The 24212-nt window shown below is 49.2% G+C and overlaps 1 protein-coding gene across 1 annotated transcript in view; it reads right to left on the bottom strand.

Annotated features, from left to right (window-relative positions):
* LOC138471996 (tumor necrosis factor receptor superfamily member 1B-like) overlaps positions 1–24212 on the bottom strand; it is a 340373-nt gene that overhangs the window by 220245 nt on the left and 95916 nt on the right. The window contains exon 3 of the mRNA XM_069609902.1: positions 13532–13660. Coding sequence (XP_069466003.1) covers positions 13532–13660 — 129 coding nt within the window. The remainder of the gene's footprint in view (positions 1–13531; positions 13661–24212) is intronic.

A 24212-nucleotide genomic window follows, 5' to 3' on the forward strand; every position in this document is an offset into this window, starting at 1 on the left:
GACACGTAAAGTACAACACCGCCCTGTAAGTATTAGCGTCAGTGCATAACGGTGACCGTAATTTACGGAGACCGTAAATTACGGTCACCGAAAAAAAAGGAACCGGAAATTACGACATCGCACAGGAACGGGAAGGAGAGCGGCGGCCATCTTTAAAAACACAATCCATTGCCATCCGCAGCTGCCAGCAGCCCTGTGAGGAAACTAAAGTTGGGAACCGGACCAGGCACCGCAGGACATGCCGAAAGCACCAAAAAGGGCGGCGGATCGCATCCGCAAGCAGCGATTCTGCCCCGATGATCTCCAGGCCATGGTGGACTACCTGGCAGAGCATGCCGATGTAGTCTTCAGCAGCGACATGCGGAGGGAGTCGACCCTCCGCAAGAAGACCATCTGGGCGGAACTGGCACAGAGGGTGAGCGCTGTTGGCAACACCTCCCGCACCCCCAGGGACTGGTGCAAGCGGTGGGACGACCTGCGGGTGCGGGTGCAGGGCCTCCTCTCCAGCAACCGCAGCCAGGCCCTGCAGACGGGGGGTGGCCCAAGTACCGCAGTCCAACTTGAGCTGTGGGAGGAGACCTGTGCGGAGCTCATTGGCACTGAATCCATTGAGGGCGTGGGGACCATGGAGTGCGGGGGAACGACTTCTGGAGAAGGAGGTGAGTGTTGACAGTGTACACTGGCAATGTCCATTGCATGATGTAAACTGACCCAGGGGCCATCGAAGGCACCCTCTCGTGTTGCCCCCCCCCCATCCAACGCATCCCCCCATCCAACAAATGCTGAGGCAAGTGCCGCCTAATGCTGGCCCAAGTGCGAGTACATAACGCACATCAACCATAGTGCATTGACTTGCACAGCCCATCATGCACACTGTCCAGCGTGGTAGGCATAGTACTAGCCAAAATGTACATGACCAGGGCACAACGAGTCACTCCCAAACATGTGTATATGCCATCACCATGCACATGTACCCCTGCCATAGCTACCCCCCAAACAGAACAAACCGTAAATGACCGAAATGTCCATGCAACCATGTATGCAAATAGGACATTGCACATACACTAATGTTGTCCCTCTCTTCTACCCCCACAGACACAGACCATGACAGCACAGAGCCCCAGGGAAGCCGGCCAAGCACCCCCGTGGGTACTGGCAGGGTCAGGCCGAAGCCAGCAGCAAAAAAACCCACCCCCCCCAGCCTACGGAAAGGCCACTTGAAGCTGGCAGACCAGCAACCCACACAGCATCTGCGGCAGCAACTGTGCAAACCCCTAGCTCGGCACAGTCGAGTGTCTCAGGGGAGGCTGCTGCCACCGCACCGGATGAGTGGGAGCCCAGCCCGCCACCCATCCAGGGGCCCATGTCGGAGGACAACCAAGACAGTATGCACAGGCCAGAGCCATGCCTCATGGCCCTGGCGTCATGCATTGACTCCGGGGATGCACCGTCACCTGTGCACAGACTGGAACTTGATCCGCAGGGGTATGACGTCGTTCCCCCCAGTCCACCCATACCACCCCCTGCAGAGCATGCTGGTGCAAGTGGATCCTCAGATGGTCTCCCTTCACTTGATCAGCACCGAGTGCACCAGTTGACTGATCTAATTGAGAACTACATTGAGGACAGTCGCCAGGCCAGGGCAGAACTGCATGGAGAACTTAACCAAATGCGGCAGTCCCTCACCGACTGCACCACCAGATTGTGCGACTCTATGACGGACAGCACGACCCGGCTATGCCATGTCCTCAATCGCATAGCAAATGCCCTTGAGGCAGGGCATCAAAATACCGAGCCACAGCAGGAGGACACGGCCGCGACCAGTGAGGCCACGCAATGCAGCTCGGAGAGACGCACTCGGCGTTCCTTGCGTCAACGGGATTTGCCTCCCCCAGACAAGGGGGGCAAGAGACATTAGGCGTTCCTGCCACATGTGGGCCCCACATCCTACATGGGACGACTGCTCTGGAGTTGGGGGGAGGGGGAGGGGGGTGATGGTGTGTTCTGGAGTTGGGGGGAGGTGGGAGGGGGGTGATGGTGTGTTCTGGAGTTGGGGGGAGGGGGAGGGGGGTGATGTGTTCTGGAGTTGGACGGTGGGGGGAGGGGGCATGGGCAGTTGCTGATGTAAGCACTATTTTTTTTTATTTATCACAATACACAATTGGTGTTGCAAACTTCAACCGTTGTGGACATTCATCATTGCACATTTGTTCATTGACTACTGCCAGTGCATGGTGTACACGTATGCACGAGTCCGTTGCCCTGTGTGCCCATGTCATGACACCCTCTACTGACTTGTGTCCTGGAGACCTTGTCCACTGTAAGTACAGAGCATTACATGTCCCTCAAGTGCACAGCCTCAATGAACCCTTGTTGGCACTACACCCTCCGCCTTCACCGCATCGTCCTGTGGTTTTAGCAGTACCATGTCAGGGGTGATAGCCGCTCACATAGGGATGCACTTTTTGTCCATCTGCACATATGGCATGGGCCCATTCGACACCAGATATCAGTGGAGGGGTCAGCCACCAGTCCTGGTTCGCCGGCACATATGTGCATCACACACGCCTGGTGACTGCTTCATCTACACGCTTGCACGGGTATGGCCATGGTCTGGTTGCCCCATGGGCCTGTTCAGGGGGTTCATGACAGGGGTCATGTGGCTTGCTGTCATGGGACAGCCAACAACAGCTGCATCTGTCGCCAAATGAGGTGGGTGCGTGGACTGTCATGGTGGAGAACAGTACTTGGCTATCATGGCAGGGTTTCAATGATGGCCATCTGGACATGTCCATGGATGTATTGGGCACGATCAGGGACACAAATATGTGTCCGATGCAATGTAATGCAATGGGGTGTTGTGTCTACATGATGGTCTGTGAACGATGATGTGGACATCTTGGGGTACATGTTTCTTTGTTGCATGCTGCTGTCCTGATGTCGGATCATTGTGGTGCTGTGCACTGTGTAGATTCTTATTTGGGTGTGATGGCTGTAGTCTGTGGATCATGGTCATCATCCTGCTCTGATCCATTCTATGGTGATTCCCAACACTCCTATGGGGGTGCCATGCCGGTGACGTGATATCGTACCCCTGCTGCCCTCTGTGAATTCCACTCCCAGGGATGGTTCTCCAATGTGGTGCCAGGCTGGGGGATGCCACATTGTGCATGTGCAGTGTGTCCTCCGATATGCGCTTACGGTTGTGGTGTCCGCAAATGAGTGGTGCTGGTGTAGTGTGCTTAGCCCTTGTCAGTTGGTGGAGATGTAGTGTGATGTGGGTGCCTTATTCTGGCAAAGTGGGAATCTGTTCATATGTGCCGTTGCACTGGTTCTGTGGCAGGTTTGTTGTCGGGCCCACCCAAGTGTGCGGTTCTTGGTAGCGTTGGATTCCATCTGCACGTAGAGGGAGTGGTATTGTTTGCAGTTGTTGTCCGCAACGTGCATGCCAGGCTGGTCCACATACGACCTGTGGGTGCTGTCAGGGGCACCATTGTCATTTGGCATGCCTCCATTTGCATTAGGTCCAGCTTTACTGTTGTCTATCTCATGGGTGGTCCATGTTGGGGATTGGTGGACCCTTGTGTACTTGGGTAGGTGTAGCGGCACTTGTATATGTGGCCGCATAATGGACGGTTGTGACATACCACTGTGTGCTGGTGGGTGCCTTTGGCATGGGTGTGAGCACAGGCAACACCATCACTTGTGCCGGGTTGGCACTGTACATTTGTATGGTGCTCGCTTTTCTTGTGTCTGTGGCGCAATATGGTGGTGACGGTGTCACAGTCTAGGTGGTCAGGGGTGTCTATCTGGTAGGACTTCTCCTAGAGCGGCCGGATATGCTGCGTGTGCATGGGGGCTGCTGGGGTGGTAACGGAAGCTGCACTGGTGCTGCATGCAGGGCCTGTCTCCCCCCTCCTTCTACCCCTGTGTCTCCTCAGTGGGGGGGCGTGGTGTTGTTGCAGGGGTTTGTGTGGTTGTGGCCTTGCTTGTTCGATTGGTATCATCTTGGTGTGGGAGGGGGGTGGTGTGTGGGTGTGTGCCTTTTCTGCTGTGGCAGACTCCTGGCCTCCGTCTGTGTTGCTTGTGTGCACCTGTGGCTCTGGGTCCCACTGCTCAGGGTTCTTTACTCCTTCTCTGAGATGCCTGTATGTACTCCATGCCGGTAAGGTACTTTACGGCCTTGGGGAGGCCGCAATTTAGGTGTGCTCCTTACTTGAGATCAGCTCTGGTTTACGCCATGCCGTTAATTTCGGCATGGTGGGGCGCGCGCGCGACCCAAGAACGTAAATTACGGCATTGTAGTTTACGGTGCCGTAATTTACGGTCTGAGGGGTCGGAATGGCATGGAGCGGAAAACCATGCCGGTACATCATTACCGGCATGGTTTGTACCTTAACTCCATGCTCGGAACGACCCCCATTCGGTTTAATCAAACTGGGTTTAGGAAGGGCTACAACAGTACAATCAACAGCCTAGCTATAGTTACTACTGTGCAGCAAGCCTGGTTGATTTGCAAAACACCAGTGAATGTGGCCTTTGTAGACTTCAGCACAGCCTTCGACACTATCGATAGGGAAAGGCTGTGAATGAAGCTGCAAAGCTGGAACATCCTGTTGGGCTTATTAAAAAATTATCCACCTACATGATCGTACTAGAATTAAGGTCCGTCTGGATCAACATGTAATGTCTAGTTGGATAACTACACAGAAGGGGCTTAAGCAAGGCTGCATTCTTGCACATATGTTGTTTAACCAATATTCGTCGGACTTGGGTGGTGCTATCAGAAACCTGAAGACGATCCCCCCAATTTGGACTATACCCCATTGCAGTGGCTGACCTATGCAGACAATATAGCTCGGCTAGATCTTACGCCTGGGAGCTTGCAGGTGTCTTTGAATCTCTTCAATTCTTTCTCCACAACTAACTCCTTAAAAGTAAACACCTCTAAAAGCCAAATTATGGTTTTAAGACCTCAACATACCAAAGCAAAGAGTTTGAAATGGAATATGGAAGGGGATGTATTTAGTCTCAAAACTTTGGGGCGTTTTACATCTGGACCAACTAAAAATTAAGACCTCGCAGGTAGCCGGCCCAATCTGTTCCTTTGCCCACAAGGTACATAAACTGGAGCAAGCTATCCTAAGGATACTGCTGAGATTCCCTCCCCACATTGCTATTATGACGATTGATTTAGAATTTAACATTCAACCGATTTTGGCAAAAGTTACTTTGAGCTGTTTAGCTACATATTGGAAATTCGTTAATGCCCCGAAAGATTCACTAAATAGATTGATTTATGATATTTTACTTACCAGAAAATGTCTCATGTCCAGTCGTATTCTTGTTCAGATTAAGCTCACGGCTTATAGGTGGCTTGCCATGGCCCCTGTGAATGTACTTTCTATGACTTTACCTCACTATAGGTCAACCGTGAAAGCTCTTCTTTTTTTGCAGGCCAAGGAGCAAAAGTAAACGTAGCCGCTAAATCTAATTTTGCCCTGTTCTTCAAATATATTTGTGAATGAGAGGTACTCCCAGCTACAGTAGCCATTTCTTGGGCAACTCACTTGTGTGGGACTATCTGAAACTAAAATGTAATTCTGCAAGGATGCGGGAAATCACTAGTGTATGGCTAAACATTCCAAGCTAAATATTCTAAGAAATAGAAGACTGTGTCGCTTATGTGGAGAGGACTGTTTGGAGTCTGTTAAACATCTTTTGACTGACTGTTCCTCACTACACATGTTATGGCATCAAGCCTTGAGATCAGCTGTCATGGTGGGGAACCATTCGTCTGAGGACCTTTGGAATGTTTTTATGACTGGCAACCATGAAGCCTGTAATGTGTATTTGACAACACTTGGGAAAAGGATTGCTATTATTATTGACATTATTGAATGACTTGGTTGGCTGCTCCCCTTGTATCTTGAAGGTTAGGTTGAACTTGTAAGTGTAGACTGCATACGTTGCATCTTGGCTGCTTGATGTTGTTTTTGTTTGTTTTTAATTTGTATGACGTATTTAAAATTGACGTTCACTATATAATACTATAAATGAATAAAACAAATAAAAAATGAAAAATAATGAATACTGCTTGGTATCCTATGCAACATTTTATCAGGTGGTAAACTTGGTTTCTAGAATGGGCAAATTGGCTCTTTTCGCAAAGGAGGATATAGAGCCAGCTTTCCGCCTCCTACGGACGGTGCACCTGAACAGCTTCCACTTGCTGGATTTTCAATGGGAGGGACAGTTGTATTTTGACTGATGTATGCCAATGGGCTGTGCGGTATCATGTGCCTTGTTTCAGGGCTTTAGTTCATTCTTGTAGTGGGTAGCACATGAAAGGCAGCAGAGGGGCGGCTTATTGCATTACTTGTATGCTTTCCTCTTTGTGGGCAGAAAGGCCTCCCATGACTATGCTAAGTCTTTGGCTTCCTTCCAGGAGTTTATGGGGCATCTGGAAGTGCCTCTGGCACTGGAGAAGACTCAGGGGCCGGGACAAGTGTTAATATTCATAGGGATTGAGATTGATACCCTCAGGGGAAGGTGTAGATTTCCAAAGGGCAAGGTAGAGGGATTGATAACTAAGATTGAAGTTAACCTGTTAAAGAGTAAAACTACTCTCAGGAAGGTGCAGAAGCTTTTGGGAAAACTGAATTTTGTCTCCAAAGTGATACTCACAAACACGGTATTTCCTAGAAGGTTGGCTAGGGCGACGGTCAGAGTGACCCAGAGGTATCACTACATCAGGCTCAGCACTGCTCTCAAAGATGAGCTCTGCATGTGGAGATCTTTATTACTGGAATTTAATGGGGTTAGGTTATGGAGGGCCCCATGGGTCACCAGTGCCGAACTGCAGTTATACACTGATTCTTCGAGACACAAAGGTTTTGGGGTCGTTTTGGGTGAGAAGTGGTGTGCACAACGGGGACCTAGGCCATGGGACAGAAATTGAGGACTAAGAACATAATGGCCTTGGAACCTTTTCCTACTATAACAGCACTCTTAATTTGGCCGGTTAAGTTGTGCAACAGGAAAGTGCGTTTCTGGTCGGAAAACCAGGCGGTGCTCCAGGCCATTAACTTGCAAAATACCTCTTGTGCAGTGGGTTTGGATTTACTGAGGAAATTGGTTGAGATATGCCTATATCAGAACATTGGATTTAGAGCACAACATGTGCAAGGGATTGCTAATACCAGAGCTGATGCTCTTTCTCGTTTACAGTGGGACAGGTGCCTGAAGACTTACCCCCAGTCACAGAGAAAAGGGAGACCCTTTAGGACAAAGTGGTGTAAGCTGGTGCTGTTGACCCGACACCCTGGAAACTGAGAGAGCATGTGCTCACAGCAGGAGTGAGGCCTAGGTACTGGCAGAACTTCAGTACGTTCGGATGGGTGGCTGCGGAAAGGGGCTGAGAAAGCACTCCTTGGATGTAGGTGTTTGGGTCTCAGGCAAGGAACATGGGGAGATCGAAAAGTTGGACATCAGGTCACCCTGTCTATGTTGGCTTTTTACACCAAGCTGAGCAGTGGGCAGGACCCCACCAGAGGTTTTTTTAGTATGGCACAGCGCTCAAGGGCTGGGTCAAGGTAGAAGGGCCAGGGAAAGATGGTTGCCGCCCAATTGATGTTATAGTGCTCACAAAGCCAGAAGTGTGCTACAATAGCTTTGAGGTGTTTAGGGCAGCATTTTAAAATCACATGTTTGGGGGAATGTGTGTCAGTGAATTGCTAGCGAAGAATAAAATGGATGCAACAGAGGGGATGCTTACTTTGGGTGACATCTCTTTTAACAAGGGTGAGTTGGCGATCCAGGTGGGAATATCCAAAACAAATCAGAAAGGTAAAGGTAGGTATGTCACACTGAATAGGTCAACAGAAGCACAGAGTTTCCCCACCACGTTGCTTACGCATTACCTGGCTGGTGGGGTTTCACGTGTTTTTTCAGCAGCTGTTTTTCACCGCGGAGGGGTAGCGACGTTGGTGTGAAGAGAGCTAAGGTGGTTTGCTCTACTTAGAGAGCAAACCACTCTAAGGAGAGTCCTAGGGTCTCAGGTATGCAATGTGCTGCCCTGCTGCCCACGGTTAGAAGGCACCTGAAGATGGGCGCTGCTTTGAACATTTTGGTTATCCATCTTGGGGGTAAAGATATAACTTCAGTGGGCAGTGGTTTACTTCTGCTTCACATGAAGGAGTGCAAAAGGGCCTTGGCGCAGTTGTTGGAGGGTATAGAAATAATATGTTTCAAAATAAAACCCGGGAGCGGAATAGTGAGGTGCCAGGTCTGGTAAGACAGTAGAGAGATGTAGAGAGAAGGTAAACAGGACAATGGAGAAGTTCATGCAGAGGGAAGGTATGGGTGTCATGAGGCATAGGATGTGTTGTGAGAAAGACCAAGACAATTTCTTCACAGATGGGCTGCACCTATTGGATGAAGGATGCCGCACATTCCTGTTAGATGTTTTTGGGGTACTCCTGAGAGTGGGATGCACATAAAGGAACAACTGTGTATGAAAAAACATAAGGTGTGGGAACATTGGTGGTCACAGAGGAGCCACCCCCAAAAGAGTGGTGGAGTTCAGCGGCAATCCTAGCTGAGGAGGAATCGCAATGCAGATGCTAGTCACGAGCATTACCCGCTGACTGCAGAAGCCAGATCAGGTGCGATAGGCACTTTACCCAGTAAGGACAGTTGGGCTCCTCAGCAACTGCAGAGTAGTCAGGGCTTTGCTCCATGCATGGATATGGGAATTAACAGACGGCTCCTGGTAGGAAAGGCTACAAGAGGCGGGTTTTGTCCCAAAAGAACTGAACCAGAAGTGGTGTTGTTCACCAGGACGGAATGTTAACCAAAGTTAAGGTTTCACTGGTTGGCAAGCTCGGGATGGCAGGAAGCTACAGGGGGAATATAGGACCAGGTCAACCAGGGGTTTGGGCATTGCTGGCATCGCCTGTATTGTATTGTATTGTTTTTATTTGTAGCGCGCTCCCTCGGGCCCGGAGGCATCAATTTATTCCAGAGTCATAAATTGACTCTGCAATAAAGTGGCTTGTTTTTATTCCAAACAACAGAACAACTTTGTGTAAGTTATTTAATGTACACTATAAAATGATGGGGGCGTAGTGGGGGCTAGCCTTGCTATGTGCTATACTGATTATGCCAGTGCAGGCATTGTTGTACGTGAGCAGGGCTATCCAGTGATGTTACCGAAATGTCTTTGCCGAAAAATGTTTTACCCAAAAAAATCACCAACATTTTCTTTCTGCATTTTCCAAAATAGATGGGGGGGTAGGTTGAAGGGGTTAACAGGGCTATGGATGTAGTTGGGGTGGGGTTACAACTAGAAAAAAACAGGGAGATTGAGCCGGGGCCAAAAAACTAAATACAAAATACAGAATTTCTTTCGGCAAAATCAACTTGATAAAACATTTGCGGTAAAACACAGCTGGCAGTGTACAGGGACGTCATTTGGGGGTCACCAGAGGTCGCATTTGCGACCCCTGGGTTCTCCCTTGGTACCCCTGATGTCTACCGTGCTAAACGTTTTTTTTCAAAGTTAGCTCCTCGACTGTGGTCAGCGCCCTGAGGCGCTTTAATTTTTGGAGTGACTGGATTTCTTGTTCAGGCCTCTTAAAAAAAATTGCGGGGCCACAAATGTAACATTTTGAGCAGTGATCCTAAATAAGAAAGAATAGGAATAACAAATAATTTGTCTTTTTGAAATTCTATACAATAATTGCTAGACTCATTAAAGGTTAATTTCAGGCACACTGCGGCGGTTGAGTCACTGATTTAGTCTGTTGGTCAACACCTCAACTCAGTCTTTCATCTTTCTGAGGTCGATAAAAGACTGTGCCAACACAGGTTGCATGATATTGTCTGTATATTTATTCTGTGTAAGTGCTTTTCAAAAATGCATCATTATCATTTGGACTTGGATACCTGCTTGCATTGACAGTAATTTGGCAATATGGGCCTATACACACTGATATTAATAATACATATGGTGATCCATTCTTGTATGAAATGTATATCACAATAAAGAGTACCCCTGCTAACTGCGCAGGGAATATTCATTCTATTAAAGACTAGGAGGCGAGCATTATGCTTCAACTTCTTTATTTACTACCCTTCAGCAGTTTCAACAAACTATATCAATCAACAACAAAGAAATGTCCATATGACTTTCACTTTAAAATACAAATCCCAAAGTCTCTGTAGTCCTTCTCTCTCCAGATCAGCTATGACCACATGCTGTTCCTGAGCTCCTCCTCTCTTTTACGTGCTCTGAATGTCCTGTAACCAAAACTTCTCGTCCCGCCAACCGAGCAAGGACTTCTTGAACTCCAACTCAATGGTCCTCATTACAAGTCAGGCGTTAAGGGTTTAACGGGCTGTCGGCGCCGTTACCCCTTAACGCCTGATTAAGAGGTCCCAGGTTTTAACGCCTGCTTTTTGCAGGCGTTAAAACCCATGCCGCAAAGTGACCTTGGTGCTAAGTACGTTGCCGCAATTTGCGCTAGGCGCGGGCATTGGGGTACTCTTGCCTGCACTGGATCCTGAATGAACTCTAGCTGCAGACCTCTGACGGTTTACAAAATCCAGGCATCGATGGAAAGCGCGCGCCAGCTTCCCCAGAACATACTTGTCCTCCCTCTCACTGGAAGGTAGGTTATTGTTCTTACCTGGTGTAAACCCCTGGCCTCGTCCGAAACCTCTTCCTCGTCGCCCTCTGGTATTGCGACCTCTGGCTGGGAAGAACGTGTCTTGTTGTCTGTTCTCCCAGTACTGGTCTCTGTGATTCGGGGGTCTTCTACCTCCTTGCTGGCGACCGGTCGAGCGACCCCTGTAACGACCTGTCCCGGCAAAAACTCTCTGAGGAAAGATCTTACGTATGGAGGCTTGCGCTTTCTCTAGTGAAGAGTACGTGCCTACAAAGCGGCCCATTTCCTTCCCGAAAGTTTCACCAAACAAGAGGCCTTGGGCTGCCTACCCGGCCTCGTAGGATGCTAGGTCACTGAGCTTCGAGTCTATCTTCAGAAGCAACCCCCTTCTTCTCTCGGAGGCTATAGCGCAATTTGCGTTTCCTAGGAGGCAAACTGCCCTTTGCGCCCATCCAGCTAGGGCTTCTGGGTCCACCTTTTGGCCTGTGTCCCTCGCCCTTTCCGCCAAGTCCATGATTTTAGCGAGAGGACCGGCTAAGTCCAGGACCTTCTCCTGGCAACTCTTCCATGACCTATCTATCCCTTTACGGGGGTCCTTATTGGTCTTTGAGACAAAGGTGAGCATCTTCGGGTCCAATTCTGGGTCTTCCGCCACCTTCCCCGGCAAGTCTGGTCGGGTGCATTCTGCTCAGAGACGCTGTCGCACCTCCTTATCCAAAGCTTTTCTCAGCCTTGCTGACATATATTGAGCCACTCTTGGAGAGGGCTGCCAGTCGGAAGATCTCGGATTCCTAATGGTATCCGGGTCGAACATATCGTCCTGCTCCTCTTCGAGGTGCTTTTCTTTGCGGGCTCTCTTTCCCCCGCTGGGCTTTGCCCATTCTTCCTCGACTGGCTCCTCGGCTCTTGCGGGGTCAAGTCCCCTTCCTCTGGCTCTTCTTCCGAGCCTGGGTCATCATCTCCTTCATTTTCTTCCCCAGGAGAGGGGGCCATGAGGTCCGGCACGGCCTGACGCTGCAAATTTGCTTTCTTAAGTTTTGCGAAGGTGTCGGCGACCTCCGAGGCCTTATCTTCCGCCCCATCCGTAGGGCCCTGGGGGTCTGCAGAGGCTTTTCTCTTGCGGGACTGAATACTCCCCTTAGACCCTGTTCCAGAGGGTTCAATGGCAAGCTGCGAGTCTTCATGGTGCTTTCTTTAGGCTGGTGAAGCATTGCTTCCAGTGTCTCTAGCCTTTCCTGTAACGGTCTCACCCCTTCAGCCACAGCATCTACTAGGGAATTCCCCAGCACCTCCTTGAAACTTGCAGCCAAGTCTAGGGACTGCTCCTCCTCACTCCATTCAAATTCCGACATGATAAGGGGTGCTGCGTGCCTTAATACCTGAGTGCAGGTGTCTTTTGCGTCCCACTTCCTATCTCTTTCCACGTCTTGTATCTGTATTTCTTATATATATTCTTTATTTATTTTTTTATTTTTTTTGTGGCTGCACCGGACTCTCTTAATTTGCTGTGCCAGTGGTGGCTTGTGATTCTTTAGATCGTATTGGGAGGCAGTTACCTCGTGAGTTGGTCCTTGCTGGCACTCTTCTTTCTCTCTCTTTTTTTTTGTGAGCTGCAAGATGCTCCCGCTCCTGCCGCCTCTCTCTACTGAGGCTATGCAGACCCTCGCTTGGTGAGCGCTTCTCGAGCGCGCAAGGGCGGATTAGGATGATTATAATCCCACGGAGCTCCGTATGATCGTACAAGCTCTTTCAACTTGCTGCCTCGGCCCGCATCGCGTAGTGAATGCGACACTGCTCGGGCATTCCGTCAGCTCCGCCTCCATGAGGGTGGGGGCCGGAATCTTCCGTGACGGCCCTCGGCGAGGGCTTGATGTGCTCGGCACCCGGCCCCGCCTCCACAAGGGAGGGGCCCTCTGTAGCGCGGCCGCTCTCCTCCTGGGGGGAGGGGCCCGAGGGAGCTCCACGGCCCGGTGGCACACCCCTGATGTGCCGGGAATACGGCACGGGGCTAGCGGCCGCCAGAGCTCCCACTGCTTAAACAAAAGCAGCTAAGTAGACCGCGAAATCTCGGCTCGCGAATGCGGCGGCTGCCGCTCTCGACCCGGACTGAAGTCCTTCTAAGCACTCTTCTCTATGCTTATAAAGCCTCACGCGCTTGCAATTACTATCAATAAACACTTAATAAATTGTGCAAACTTGCCGTAGAGGTATTTTAATCCCAAACATATCTAAATCCTACGCCAATGCTACATAAACACACATTAGACGGGGGATAAAAAGAAAGTCACTTATCTGCTTGAAGAGCAGTAAAAGAAGAGGAGGAGCTCAGGAACAGGATGTGGTCATAGCTGACTGAGCTGGAGAGAGAAGGACTACAGAGACTTTGGGATTTGTAGTTTAAAGTGAAAGTCATATAGACATTTCTTTGTTGTTGATTGATATAGTTTGTTGAAACTGCTGATGGGTAGTAAATAAAGAAGTTGAAGCATAATGCTCGCCTCCAGTCCTGTCATAAAATATAGTGATATCGTAACCATATTTTTCAGTGTGTACCTAGGAACAATGCTATGTGATGCTACTTCATGTTTTATCAAGGAGTGAAAGGTGTTCCATCGCTTCCTGTGATGTCACTTCGGGGTGGTGGTCAACAGTGGTCAAAAGCAGCTTCATGTCACAACCGCTACACCTGGCATTTTGGTGAAATGACGTCCCTGGCAGGGTATGCGTTGAATGGTGGTAAAATAGACTTAGCCGTGCAGATGGTGCTCGGTCAGGACTTCCAATTTTTACAGGGTTGACATTTTGACTCTGATATACAAGGTCTGGTTGAAGGCTCAGCAGAAACTGTGTGTCACACTTACCTTCCCTGCAGAAAGGTTCACAGTGGTGGCACTGTTTCATGTGGTTCCAGACCTCGGTGTATGCACCTAGTCCACATGGTTTGCAGTCAGTGTCAGAGGTGCTGTTGCACTCACGGGAGAGATGGTGACCTGCAACAAAAGGAAAGGTACAATTATTCTGCTTCTCGAATTTGCCCCCAACACAGTTTGACGTCATACACTCTGGGCTACACATCAACTCAAGTGTTTTGTTTAATGCTTGAACGTTCACCCCTCAGGTCATACAGTAGCCCACGGCCCAGAGCAATGCCTTAGTGCTGCCACACTGTCTACTGTCTTGCTGAGCTGTCTCGCTGCTGCTCGACTGAGAGTGCAGGCCAACATGTCTGGATGGCGACTGCTCTAAAACCTTGCCAAGCTGCGAAAATGGCACTGGACATTTTCAAACCTTGTCAATCGCCACCAGCGGAAGGAGCAGGCTTCCTGGCTCATTGCTATTTCCTGAACCCTCTGCAACGCACAGCCAAGAACAACACGCATATACAAAGCAAATAGGCTGGGCTTGTTTCAAGTACATGTGCTGTGCAGTGCAGTGCGTAAAAGTGCAAAGACATGTGCTGGTGAACAGTGGTTGTGCTTGAGCTTTTCAGTGATTTGTACATGTGTGAATGTATGTGTAGATGTATGAGCAGATACATGTGTGGCTGGAGTGTTCATATAAAAGGGCTGAGTATCAGTGTCAGGTCAATCTCCCGTACTGGCACTAGCCCGCCCACATCGTTATGTGGGCGGTGGCCCTTCCCGCAGGAAAGGGAAGTGACGTTGGGGCTAGGGAGGGGGCGAGGGAAGCTCCGGCAGTTACTGCCGTGTTAAAATAAAGGCAATCTGTATGCACCCCCGGCTCCCGTGTGATATTTGCTGTAGGCGGTTTTGGGGCCCGCACAAAACCCTACATCTGGCGATGAGGGGTGTTGGACACCTGCTCGTGCCACGCCGAGGACCGCAGTCGAGCGGCTTGGCATGTCGGCACTCCTCGCTCCAGCAATCAAGGAGAGGCAGCCACAAAGCCCCGGGGCACACAGGCTGAGACATGCTCGAGGCCATTTGAGGCAGCCCCGCCCCCACGCAGCAGCCCTGCTGGCAACAGGCTTCGTGCTGCATCCCGGAGGCCACAACACGCGCGTATGCTCTGTGCGGGCCTATAAAGGCTGCATCATTACCCCACGCCACATACAAGGAAGGCAAGGGAAGACACGTGGGCCCAGAGGCCTCGTGTCATAAACCCCGAGCAAGGGGACACAGTGAAGCCAGCAAGTGGCGTTTGAAAGCACCTAAAGAAGAAAACATCAGCATCCCTCACAGGCAACATGTCCAATCCATCCAGCCCAGGAGCGTCCTCCTCTGCAACAACAGGTATGGCACCGGATGACGCACAACAGATGCCAGGGACAGGAAGCTCGGCCCAGAACATGCCCATGCCTGGCCCTTTTTGATTTAAGAGACACATCCAATCTAGGACCCAGGTGGGTCATATGGATATGCGACTTTACATTTTACGCAGGGGCAATAGGCCTCACGGATGATGCAAGACTTAAAAACATGCTCTTCATGGCTGTTGGCCCAGCTGTCAGAGACATTGCCGGTGAACTACTAAATGTGGACACAGTGACATATGGGGATCTTCATGGCAAACTATAAGAATACTTTGCCCCCCACAACAACATAGACTACGAGCGTCAGATATTCCATACCACGAGGCAAGAAAAGGGGAGTCGATGGACAATTTTGTGATGCGCCTCCGCATCAAGTTAAAATATTGCGAATTCCACAAATACTCGAATGAAGAGGCGCTGAGATCGCAGGTAATCGCGGGGTGCATATCACAACCTTTCAGAAAATAACTGCTTCAAAAGCAAAGGTCGCTGGAGGAGATACTCGCACTAGCCAGAAAGGAGGCAGCGGTAGAATCACAACTGGACAGCCTGGGAAAAGTCACCATACAGCAGCCGACGCCAAGCACGGACATGATTAATAAACTACACAGCACTCCCACACAGGGCGGAAAACGCACAGACGCCACCTGCTATCGATGTGGTCATGAATATCCTCACACTGGTGAATGCCCCGCAATAGGACAACAATGTGCCGCGTGCGGCGGTATAGACCACTATAGAGTGGTCTGCAAGAACACGCCAGGACCCGCACCCAGCAGACAGAGATATCAGGAAAGACAGAGGAGTTCACGCCTCAGCCCACCAGCCAACAGGGGAGAAGGTGAACAGGAGGGACCGAGAAGGGAAGATAGAGCCCGGAGGAGCTCATATTCATGTGATGACAAGAGGCCATCAGAAGGCTCCAGAAGGTCCCAGAGAAGGAGATTTGTCAGATACATTGAGATGCGATCCCCATCCAGCAGTGCATCTCAGTCATCAGGAGAGGACCAGAGGAAGAAAGGATACGTGTGGGCCCTCAACAACACTACGGCCACCCAGCACAGCCCCACTCTCACACTACAGGTAAACAACACACCACTAGAATTCCTCATTGACACGGGGGCGACAGTCAACATAATAAGCGAACAAGCATACAACTCCCTCGTCAGTCCACCCAAGATCCGCAAGGCCACCGTAGACATATATCCCCATGGAGCAACGACCCCGCTACCCTGTAAAGGCACAATCTCAGCATGGTGTGTACACAAATCTCATGCTGCAAAGATCCTGCTACATATTTTGAAAACAGAAGCCAAGATCGGCTGCATACTAAGCTTTAAGACAGCGGTAGAGATGGGACTCGTCCACATACTGTATCAATTTATGGCCCACAAATACTTCGCACAGCCCGACGCCATAGAGCAAGCTTTTCCAAATCTCTTCAAAGGCCTAGGGAAGCTGAAAAACAGGAAGGTGCAACTCCACATCAACCCAGATATCCCCCCGGTTGCCTAGCACTACCGCGGTATACCCGTCAATATACAACAAGTAGAAGAAGCGTTAGACAAGCTCATTAAGCTCAATGTCATCAAACCTGTCTCTGGACCAACACCCTGGGTATCACCCATAGTCCCAGTCCCAAAGAAATCCCCTGACGGGTCAAAACACCTGTGCGTGGACATGAGAAGGGCAAATGTAGCAAATGAGAGGGAAAGGCACCAAGTGCCCAGGATCACAAACATGATCCACCTTCTCCACGGATCACAAGTCTTCTCCAAGTTGGACCTAACTAAAGTGTATCACCAAATTGAGTTAGCCCCTGAATAAAGGTATATAACAACTTTTGTAACCCATCTAGGACTCTTTCAGTATAAGAGACTCAGTTTCGGCATTTCATCTGCCGCCAAGATTTTTCAAGAGGAAATCCATCGAGTGATCAGACACGTGCTCAAATGCTTAAATTACTCGGATGACGTGTTAGTCTTTGGGAAAACCAAGGAGGAACACGATACTGCCCTACACAGGGTGTGTGCGGCGCTCGAAGCAGCTGGACTTACACTTAACAAATCCAAATGCGAATTCGGAAAAGGCACTTTGTGCTTCTTTGGACACATCTTCTCCAACAAAGGCATGCGGCCTGACCCAGACAAGGTAGCTGCCCTCAACTCGGCCTCGCCCCCCACTACCGCAACGGAACTGCGATCATTTCTCAGCTTGGCCAGCTACTGCTCGAGATATTTAAAGGACTATGCCACGGTCAGCAAACCACTACGCCTACTAACGCGAAAAGATCAACCATACGTCTGGTCTGATGACTGCCAAAAAGCGTTTGAAGCAATACGCAATGCCATCGTGAAAGCAGAAGAAATGGCCTACTTCGATGCCAAGTAGGACACAAAAGTAATAGTGGACGCAGGCCCAGTCGGGTTAGGAGCCATCCTCACACAAAGAGACCCTGGGGCACCCACAAACCTCTACATAGTAGCATACGCCAGTAGAAGACTCACCCCTACAGAACAAGCATACTCCCAAGCAGAAAAGGAAAGCCTGGCGGTGGTATGGGCATGTGAGTACTTTCATCTGTTTCTGTATGGGAAAGAGTTCACGATCACGACAGACCATCAAGCACTGCTCAAAATGTACGGAGACCCCAAGCCGAGAATGCCCCTTGTGGATAGCCAGGTGGGGTTTACGTCTACAAGACTACAAATCTGTCATCAAACAACGCCCAGGCAAAGAGGACAACCCGGCAGAATACCTGTCCCGTCACCCGACAGGTCCAGCGAGTACCCAGCCGTCCATAGCGGACGCGTACATCAATTATGTGGTACATCACCTACAACCCCTGCCAGTGGGGTGGGCAGACATCATCACACAGTCAGAACGAGACCCGACTCTCCGGATCATCCGACACTGCATACAGACAGAAAGATGAGCACACATGAAACAGCAGGCCAGACAGGCACCGGAGGCAGTGCAAGAGGACATCAAGTGGATAGACCACATTCGAGATGAACTCTCCATTGTAGATGAGCACATAATATTAAAGGGTTGCAAGGTGCTCATCCCGGAAGCCCTGTGAGAAAAAACAATACACACAGCACACGAAAACCACCGAGGGGCAGTCGCCACAAAGTGGCTACTAAGACAGAAGGTATGGTTCCCGAGGTTTGACACCATGGTGGAAGAAATAGTGGGGAAATGCCCGACATGTGAAAAAATAGCACCACCACCACACCCGAACCCGCTCCAGATGTCACTCTTACCAGCACAGGTATGGGAGGAACTAGCGGTAGACTTCTTTGGGCTGCTACGAGACAGCACCTACGTGCTAGTGTTAATAGACGAACACTCATGATCCCGGAAGTGCAAATCGTGGAGAGCACAGCCTCATCGAGCGTCATCCCAGCCCTGGACCGCATGTTGTCCACCTATGGAATCCCAAGACTGATAAAATCCGACAACGGAGCGCCGTTCATGAGTCAGGGCTTTGAGAATTTCTCCAGATACATGGGTTTTCAACACCGAAAAATAACACTCTATGGCCACAGGCAAATGGCATCGTGGAGAGATTCATGGCCAACTTCAAAAGAACACTTCAAATAGCCACAATTCTAAACAAGCCGTTCGAACAGGTCCTCTACCAATTTCTGAGGGATTAAGGTACACCCCCCATAGCACGACTGGAATAAGCCCGGCCGACCTGATGTTTAGAAGATCAATCAGAATGCGGCTACCAGAAGATCACAACCCAGGAGGCGCAACACTGCTAGAACAGAAGGCCAAAGGAAATGACGACGCGAAGGCCAAAATGAAAGCCACGGTTGATCAGAAGAGGTGAGCTCGGGAATCAACGGTGGAACTAGGAGACCAGGTGTGGATGCGCCAACCAAAACAATGGAAAGAGGATGCCCCATTTGCAAAGGAACCACTGACCGTGACCCAAAAGAAAGGAACAATGATCATGGCACAGAGAGAGGATCAATCCTCGGTAACTCGCAACGTCTCACACTTCAAGCGCATGATGACTCGCCCGAAGACACAGGGGACAGGTGACAGGGACGCCCCCTGTGTGGAGGAAAGTCAACGAGATGAACCCTATTTAGGAGACAGCGAGGTCTCGGAGGGTGAACACTGCCAGGCAAACCACCTCGAGACCTGGGCGACTCCTCACAGCACAAGGAGACCACAGAGGAGTCGCACAAAACCTCACAGACTTATTGAAGAGATGGAGTGAGGAGAGGTGAGGACCTTGTACTTTAAAAAGGGGGGAGATGTCAGGTCGTCTCCCGCACTGGCAGTAGCCAGCCCACATCGTTATGTTGGTGGACGGCCGTGCGGTCCTTCCCGCGGGAAAGGGAAGTGAAGTTGGGATTAGGGAGGGGGCGAGGAAAGTTCCGGCAGTTACTGCCGTGTTAAAATAAAGGCAAGTTGTATGCAGCCTCGGCTCCCATGTGATATTTGCTGTAGGCGGTTTTGGGGCCCGCACAAAACCCTACAATCAGTACTGAAGAAAGAGTAAGGCAATACATATCCATGTGCTGCTGTCATATGCCCAGGTGCTACACTCGAATACCAGACATGCCCATGTGTTTCTGTCCTTCGGCTCCTTACATCCTATGCTATGCCAGTATTGCCATGACATTCAAGCCAACATGTTGGTTCTCCTGGGAGGGAGATTTCATCTCAGAAAGTGAGAGAATAAAATGTTCCCATTTAATTGCATTGGGGTTGGGAACATTGTAGGAGGGAGAAAGTAAAAAAATAGCAACATCTTTGATACAAAAATCGGGAGTCTGCCGCCTAAATCAGGAGGGTTGGCGTGTATGCCATGATACGTATAGGTTGTGGCATCACGTTTCAGGTATTTCCATCGCATGCCCAGGTACTAACACCATGTGCCAGGTACTTCCATCACATATCCTACTAGTCTCACAATATTAATGTGTGCGATAATAGACATTTGCCATCACAGGGCCAATCATGCCCAACATATGCCCAACATATGGCTAGGTGTTCCTTCTCTTTCTCTCTCTCTCTCTCTCTCTCTCCCTCTCTCTCTCTCTCTCTCACACACACACACAACCACACACACACACACACACACACACAGACAAGTATCAAATGACACACACTCAAAACAAATCAGGCACTCATGTACGCCCATACATACAGCACACACATGCACGCATTCTGATACACACGGATGGGCTCTCACAAAAACATGTGCACATACACACACACACGAGTCACACGTGTACTGACAGATGCACATATTAAAGGGCACACAACCAGGCACTGACAGATGTCTCCATATGAATTCATAGGCACAGATTCTTTACACACCCAAACAACTGGGCTTCCTGGACTGAGGAATCGTGCATGAGTGTGGTATCAGCCTCAGTGCATCCCTCTCACCTGATGTACATGGTGAAAAAAACGCCTTCTATGTCGTGGGTGACTGCTATGTAGTGTGTGCTTTGGAAGTGATGGCATTAGCTACTGTTGAGGTGTGTGTGGGCTTAGGGGTTGGGGTAGTAGGTAACTAAAATGTGTGCCTTATGTTGGCATTACATGACAAGGGAGTAGCTCTATATAGCTAATACAACCATACACCTAGGTATTGCCAATATAAGGTTTTGGGCGCATATGCCCTAGTTGCACCATATTTCCTCGTTATCTTGATATATGCCATGTATGCGTTTTCCACATACTCGCACCATAAGCCAGGTATTATGTCAGTACCGCAACCTGCACCATTTGCCAGGTACTGCCATGATATACTCAGGAGCATAGACCAAATGGCAGGTACTGTATTGCCTTCATAGGTTTGGAAAGACTCCACCATAAGCCTTGTGCACTCCTATACACTGACACTCCCCATATAGGCCAGACACTGCTTACTCTGCACAGGTGTGGACACAGTATTTGTAAGTACTCCTATCCTATTACTTTGGGGCATCATAATCACTGCTACATATGTCCATGTATTCGCAACATATATCAAGGTACTCCCATCGTATGCCCAGATACTCACCGTATATGCTAGGTATTGCCATCATACATCTAAGCCCAATAACCAAATGAAAGGTACTAGCATGATAGAAAAAAAAATGTGCAAACAGATTTCTCTTTATGTTGTTCAGCAAGCATAGTACAAAAAACGATCTGATATATTTTTGCCCTGCAGCTAATATTTTTAGGTAATACCGATTGTGGCAAAACCTGTTTGCTCCATTCTATTTTATGACAGCATTTGCTCACTTTTTAGAACTTGTACAAATGTTTGATTATCTGGCCCCTGGTTTATTTTTATATTATGCAGCAAACTTAGCACAGAAGAACGGTGTGATTTATTTTTACCCAAGTGCAAATGTTTTTAGATAATTTGGACTGTGACAAAACCTGTTTGCTCCATTCGCTGTTATCAAAGCATGTGCTCACTTTTTAGAACTCGTGCAAATGTTTGATAACCTGGCTACGCTTCAAATAAAAAGCACAACACTTTGATCACCAGGCCGTGGCTCCCACAGCCCCAGGTCCCAGATGAGCAAAGTCTAGCTCTTTTCATGTTTGTTTGTGCGCCAGTCGTAGCGTAGAGCCTGTTTGTAATGATCAAAGCTGGCAGGTGCCGCTTCATCTCATTCTCTTTGCGCTTAGCGCTGGTCTCGAGATAAGGAGCACTTAGGTTCATGCACGCAGTGCTCACAGTTAGTGCAATGCTATTGCCATAGCTTCACCCTCTTACTCGTATTGCACCAATGCTTAGGCGGCCTAATGGTGCTTCATGTCCCTGCATTGAAGCCTATCTCCAGAACAATGCTCATAAAAATGGGACCCCTGGGAATGGTGAGGGCAAAGCATTTTAGACCTCATTTGTTAATATGAAATTACAAATTTATTTTCTGTTTCAGAGCTCGCTGACCGTGTCTTGAATGTTAATTTAGTCTGGAAATCCTATGCGAGTGAGGGTTGCTACGTCTTGTGGTCAGGGTCGGACTGGGGCATACCATTGTCGTGGGCATCAATGAAAAAGTGGCACACAGCTGCACATGGCAATTCCTTGCCTTTGTGTTAGACTGTTTCAGTAGTACCCAAGGGGGAGGTTTTTCATAAAATGTGATGCACATTGTGCATTTGAAAGAATAGGGGCCTCATTACTGGTATGGGCCATTCAGACCTTGGAGGGCCCGGTAAATCCCTTTCGCGGGACCCAGACCTGGTACTTCCCCATTCCCATTTCAGCCCCCATAGGGCTCAATGGGAATGGGCAGGGTGCTAACAACGGGCCCGTTGTTAGCACCCTCCACTGCTAGCGGGTCCCGCTAAGGACGTCTGGTCAGAACAGACGTCCTTAGCGGGTCCTGCTGCAGACCTCGGAATAGGGCGGCCCGGAATGAACGGTGCTGGTCCCGTACGGGCACCGTTCATTACAGGACCGCCAGGGTTCTAATGAGGCCCAATGCATTCAGTAACACTGGTCAAAACTACTAGCCGCATTCTGAACTAACGTATCAAACTGGCCACAACGGCCAAAAGGGTGACCCACTCTGACCAAAACAACTGGCCCACCCTAGCATCTTGTGTTTTTTGGTTCGGGCATTGCCCTGTTGCCCAATAGGCCAGTCCGAGCATGCTTGTGGTTAACAGAAATCACATATACATGCTTTGGAAAGTGAGTAATAAGCAAATGGGCCTCATTACAAGTTTGGCAGAGCGTTAAAAATGTAGTGGTAATTCCGTTACTGCCACTTTCTTGGGCGGGAACAGAATAACCGCTGTTTTTACTGCTCCTGCCAAATCCCGAGTTTGGCTTTAAAGTGGAGGATTTACCCCCAGCATCAGGCCGGAGGTAAATCTTTCACTTTAAAGCCAAAGATCGGTGGAATTACAGCAGGAGAATTACTGCTCGCTGTAAGTCCTTCAAAAACCCCATGGAGTCCTGTGGACTTCTAAAATGGGCTCTAACACTGCTTGTAATCCTGTGGTAAACCCACGGGACCAAGTGCAGTAACAGTAACCAATTTTGGTGGTAATTTGGTGGAATTACCACTGAATTACGACAAGCTCTGAATGAATCCCTCTGACCGCAATTTTAATCAATCTTCAATCAACAATTTTAAGCATATAGGCCTCATCACGAGTTGGGCGGTAACGCCGGCGCTATTAGCGCCGGCACTAATAGCCCTACCGCCAAACTCCCCGGCAATATTAGCGCCGGATCACGGGTTTGGCGGAAGGGTTATTGCCCATTCCCCATTGGGCCCATTCGGGAATTCCTCATTCGCCATTGGGCCCAATGGGGAAAATTCACGCTATTACCGCCGGTAGATTTCCCGCCGACGGTAAATCAGCAATTTTGCTGCAGATTTCCCCCCAGCTCCGAGCTGGTGGGAAATCTGCCAAAGCCATGATCTGGCGGACCCTTAAATGCGGCGGTAATATCGCTACCGCCGCATTTAAGGGTTACCGCCAGACTCGTGATGTGGCCCAATGTCTAATTTTCTTTGCAGGTTTAGTCCTAATTTCAATGGCCCACCTCAATGAATCTGCAGCATCGAGCCACCCTCGTGCACCCCCCAAGGATAGTAAGCACAGATACGTTTTTCCACATTTAACTTGTCAGACAGATTGGGTTTTTATGTGTGAAAGTGCCACTTGCATTTATTGCAGCTTGTGTGTTTTCTGGGAGATTCTGTGTGTAGCTGCTAGTGTGCTAACCTACAGCTGCTAAATGAGGGGCTTAACACCACTATGATATTTACATAGCATAGCGTAAGTGCAACAGGAAAAGGCAGAGCAATGTATGGTCATTGTGGCTTTAATGGCATTCGCAAACAAGTTAACTTTAACATGTTGCACAAAGACCTGGAAGCTTTGCACCTGTGCAAACAGCAGAGAAAATGAAATTAGCACCAATTTTGCATTTTAGATAAAACGGAAAGGAGCAAATAGGTTCATCTACAATAGGTATTATCAAAAATAAATTCACTATGGCAAAAGATGCCTTCAATACGGTGGATAGAGAACGTCTATCAGTTAAACTGCAGGAATGGAATTTGAATCCCCTGGTTCTTTATTTTATGAAAGGATTTCATAGAACTACTGTGGCACAAATTAATCTGAATCAAGACGGGCTGCTGAACACATCATGAGTGACCAATGTAGGATTGAAACAAGGTAGCTCTTTAACTCCAACGCTTTAACAATTTGTGCGTCTCGGACATGGGCAAAGAAATAGACAGCTGCATGAACTTCCCTCCAAAGAT

Source organism: Ambystoma mexicanum, chromosome 8 (assembly GCF_040938575.1).
Source record: "Ambystoma mexicanum isolate Mex_15411 chromosome 8, UKY_AmexF1_1, whole genome shotgun sequence".
Lineage (NCBI taxonomy): Eukaryota > Metazoa > Chordata > Amphibia > Caudata > Ambystomatidae > Ambystoma > Ambystoma mexicanum.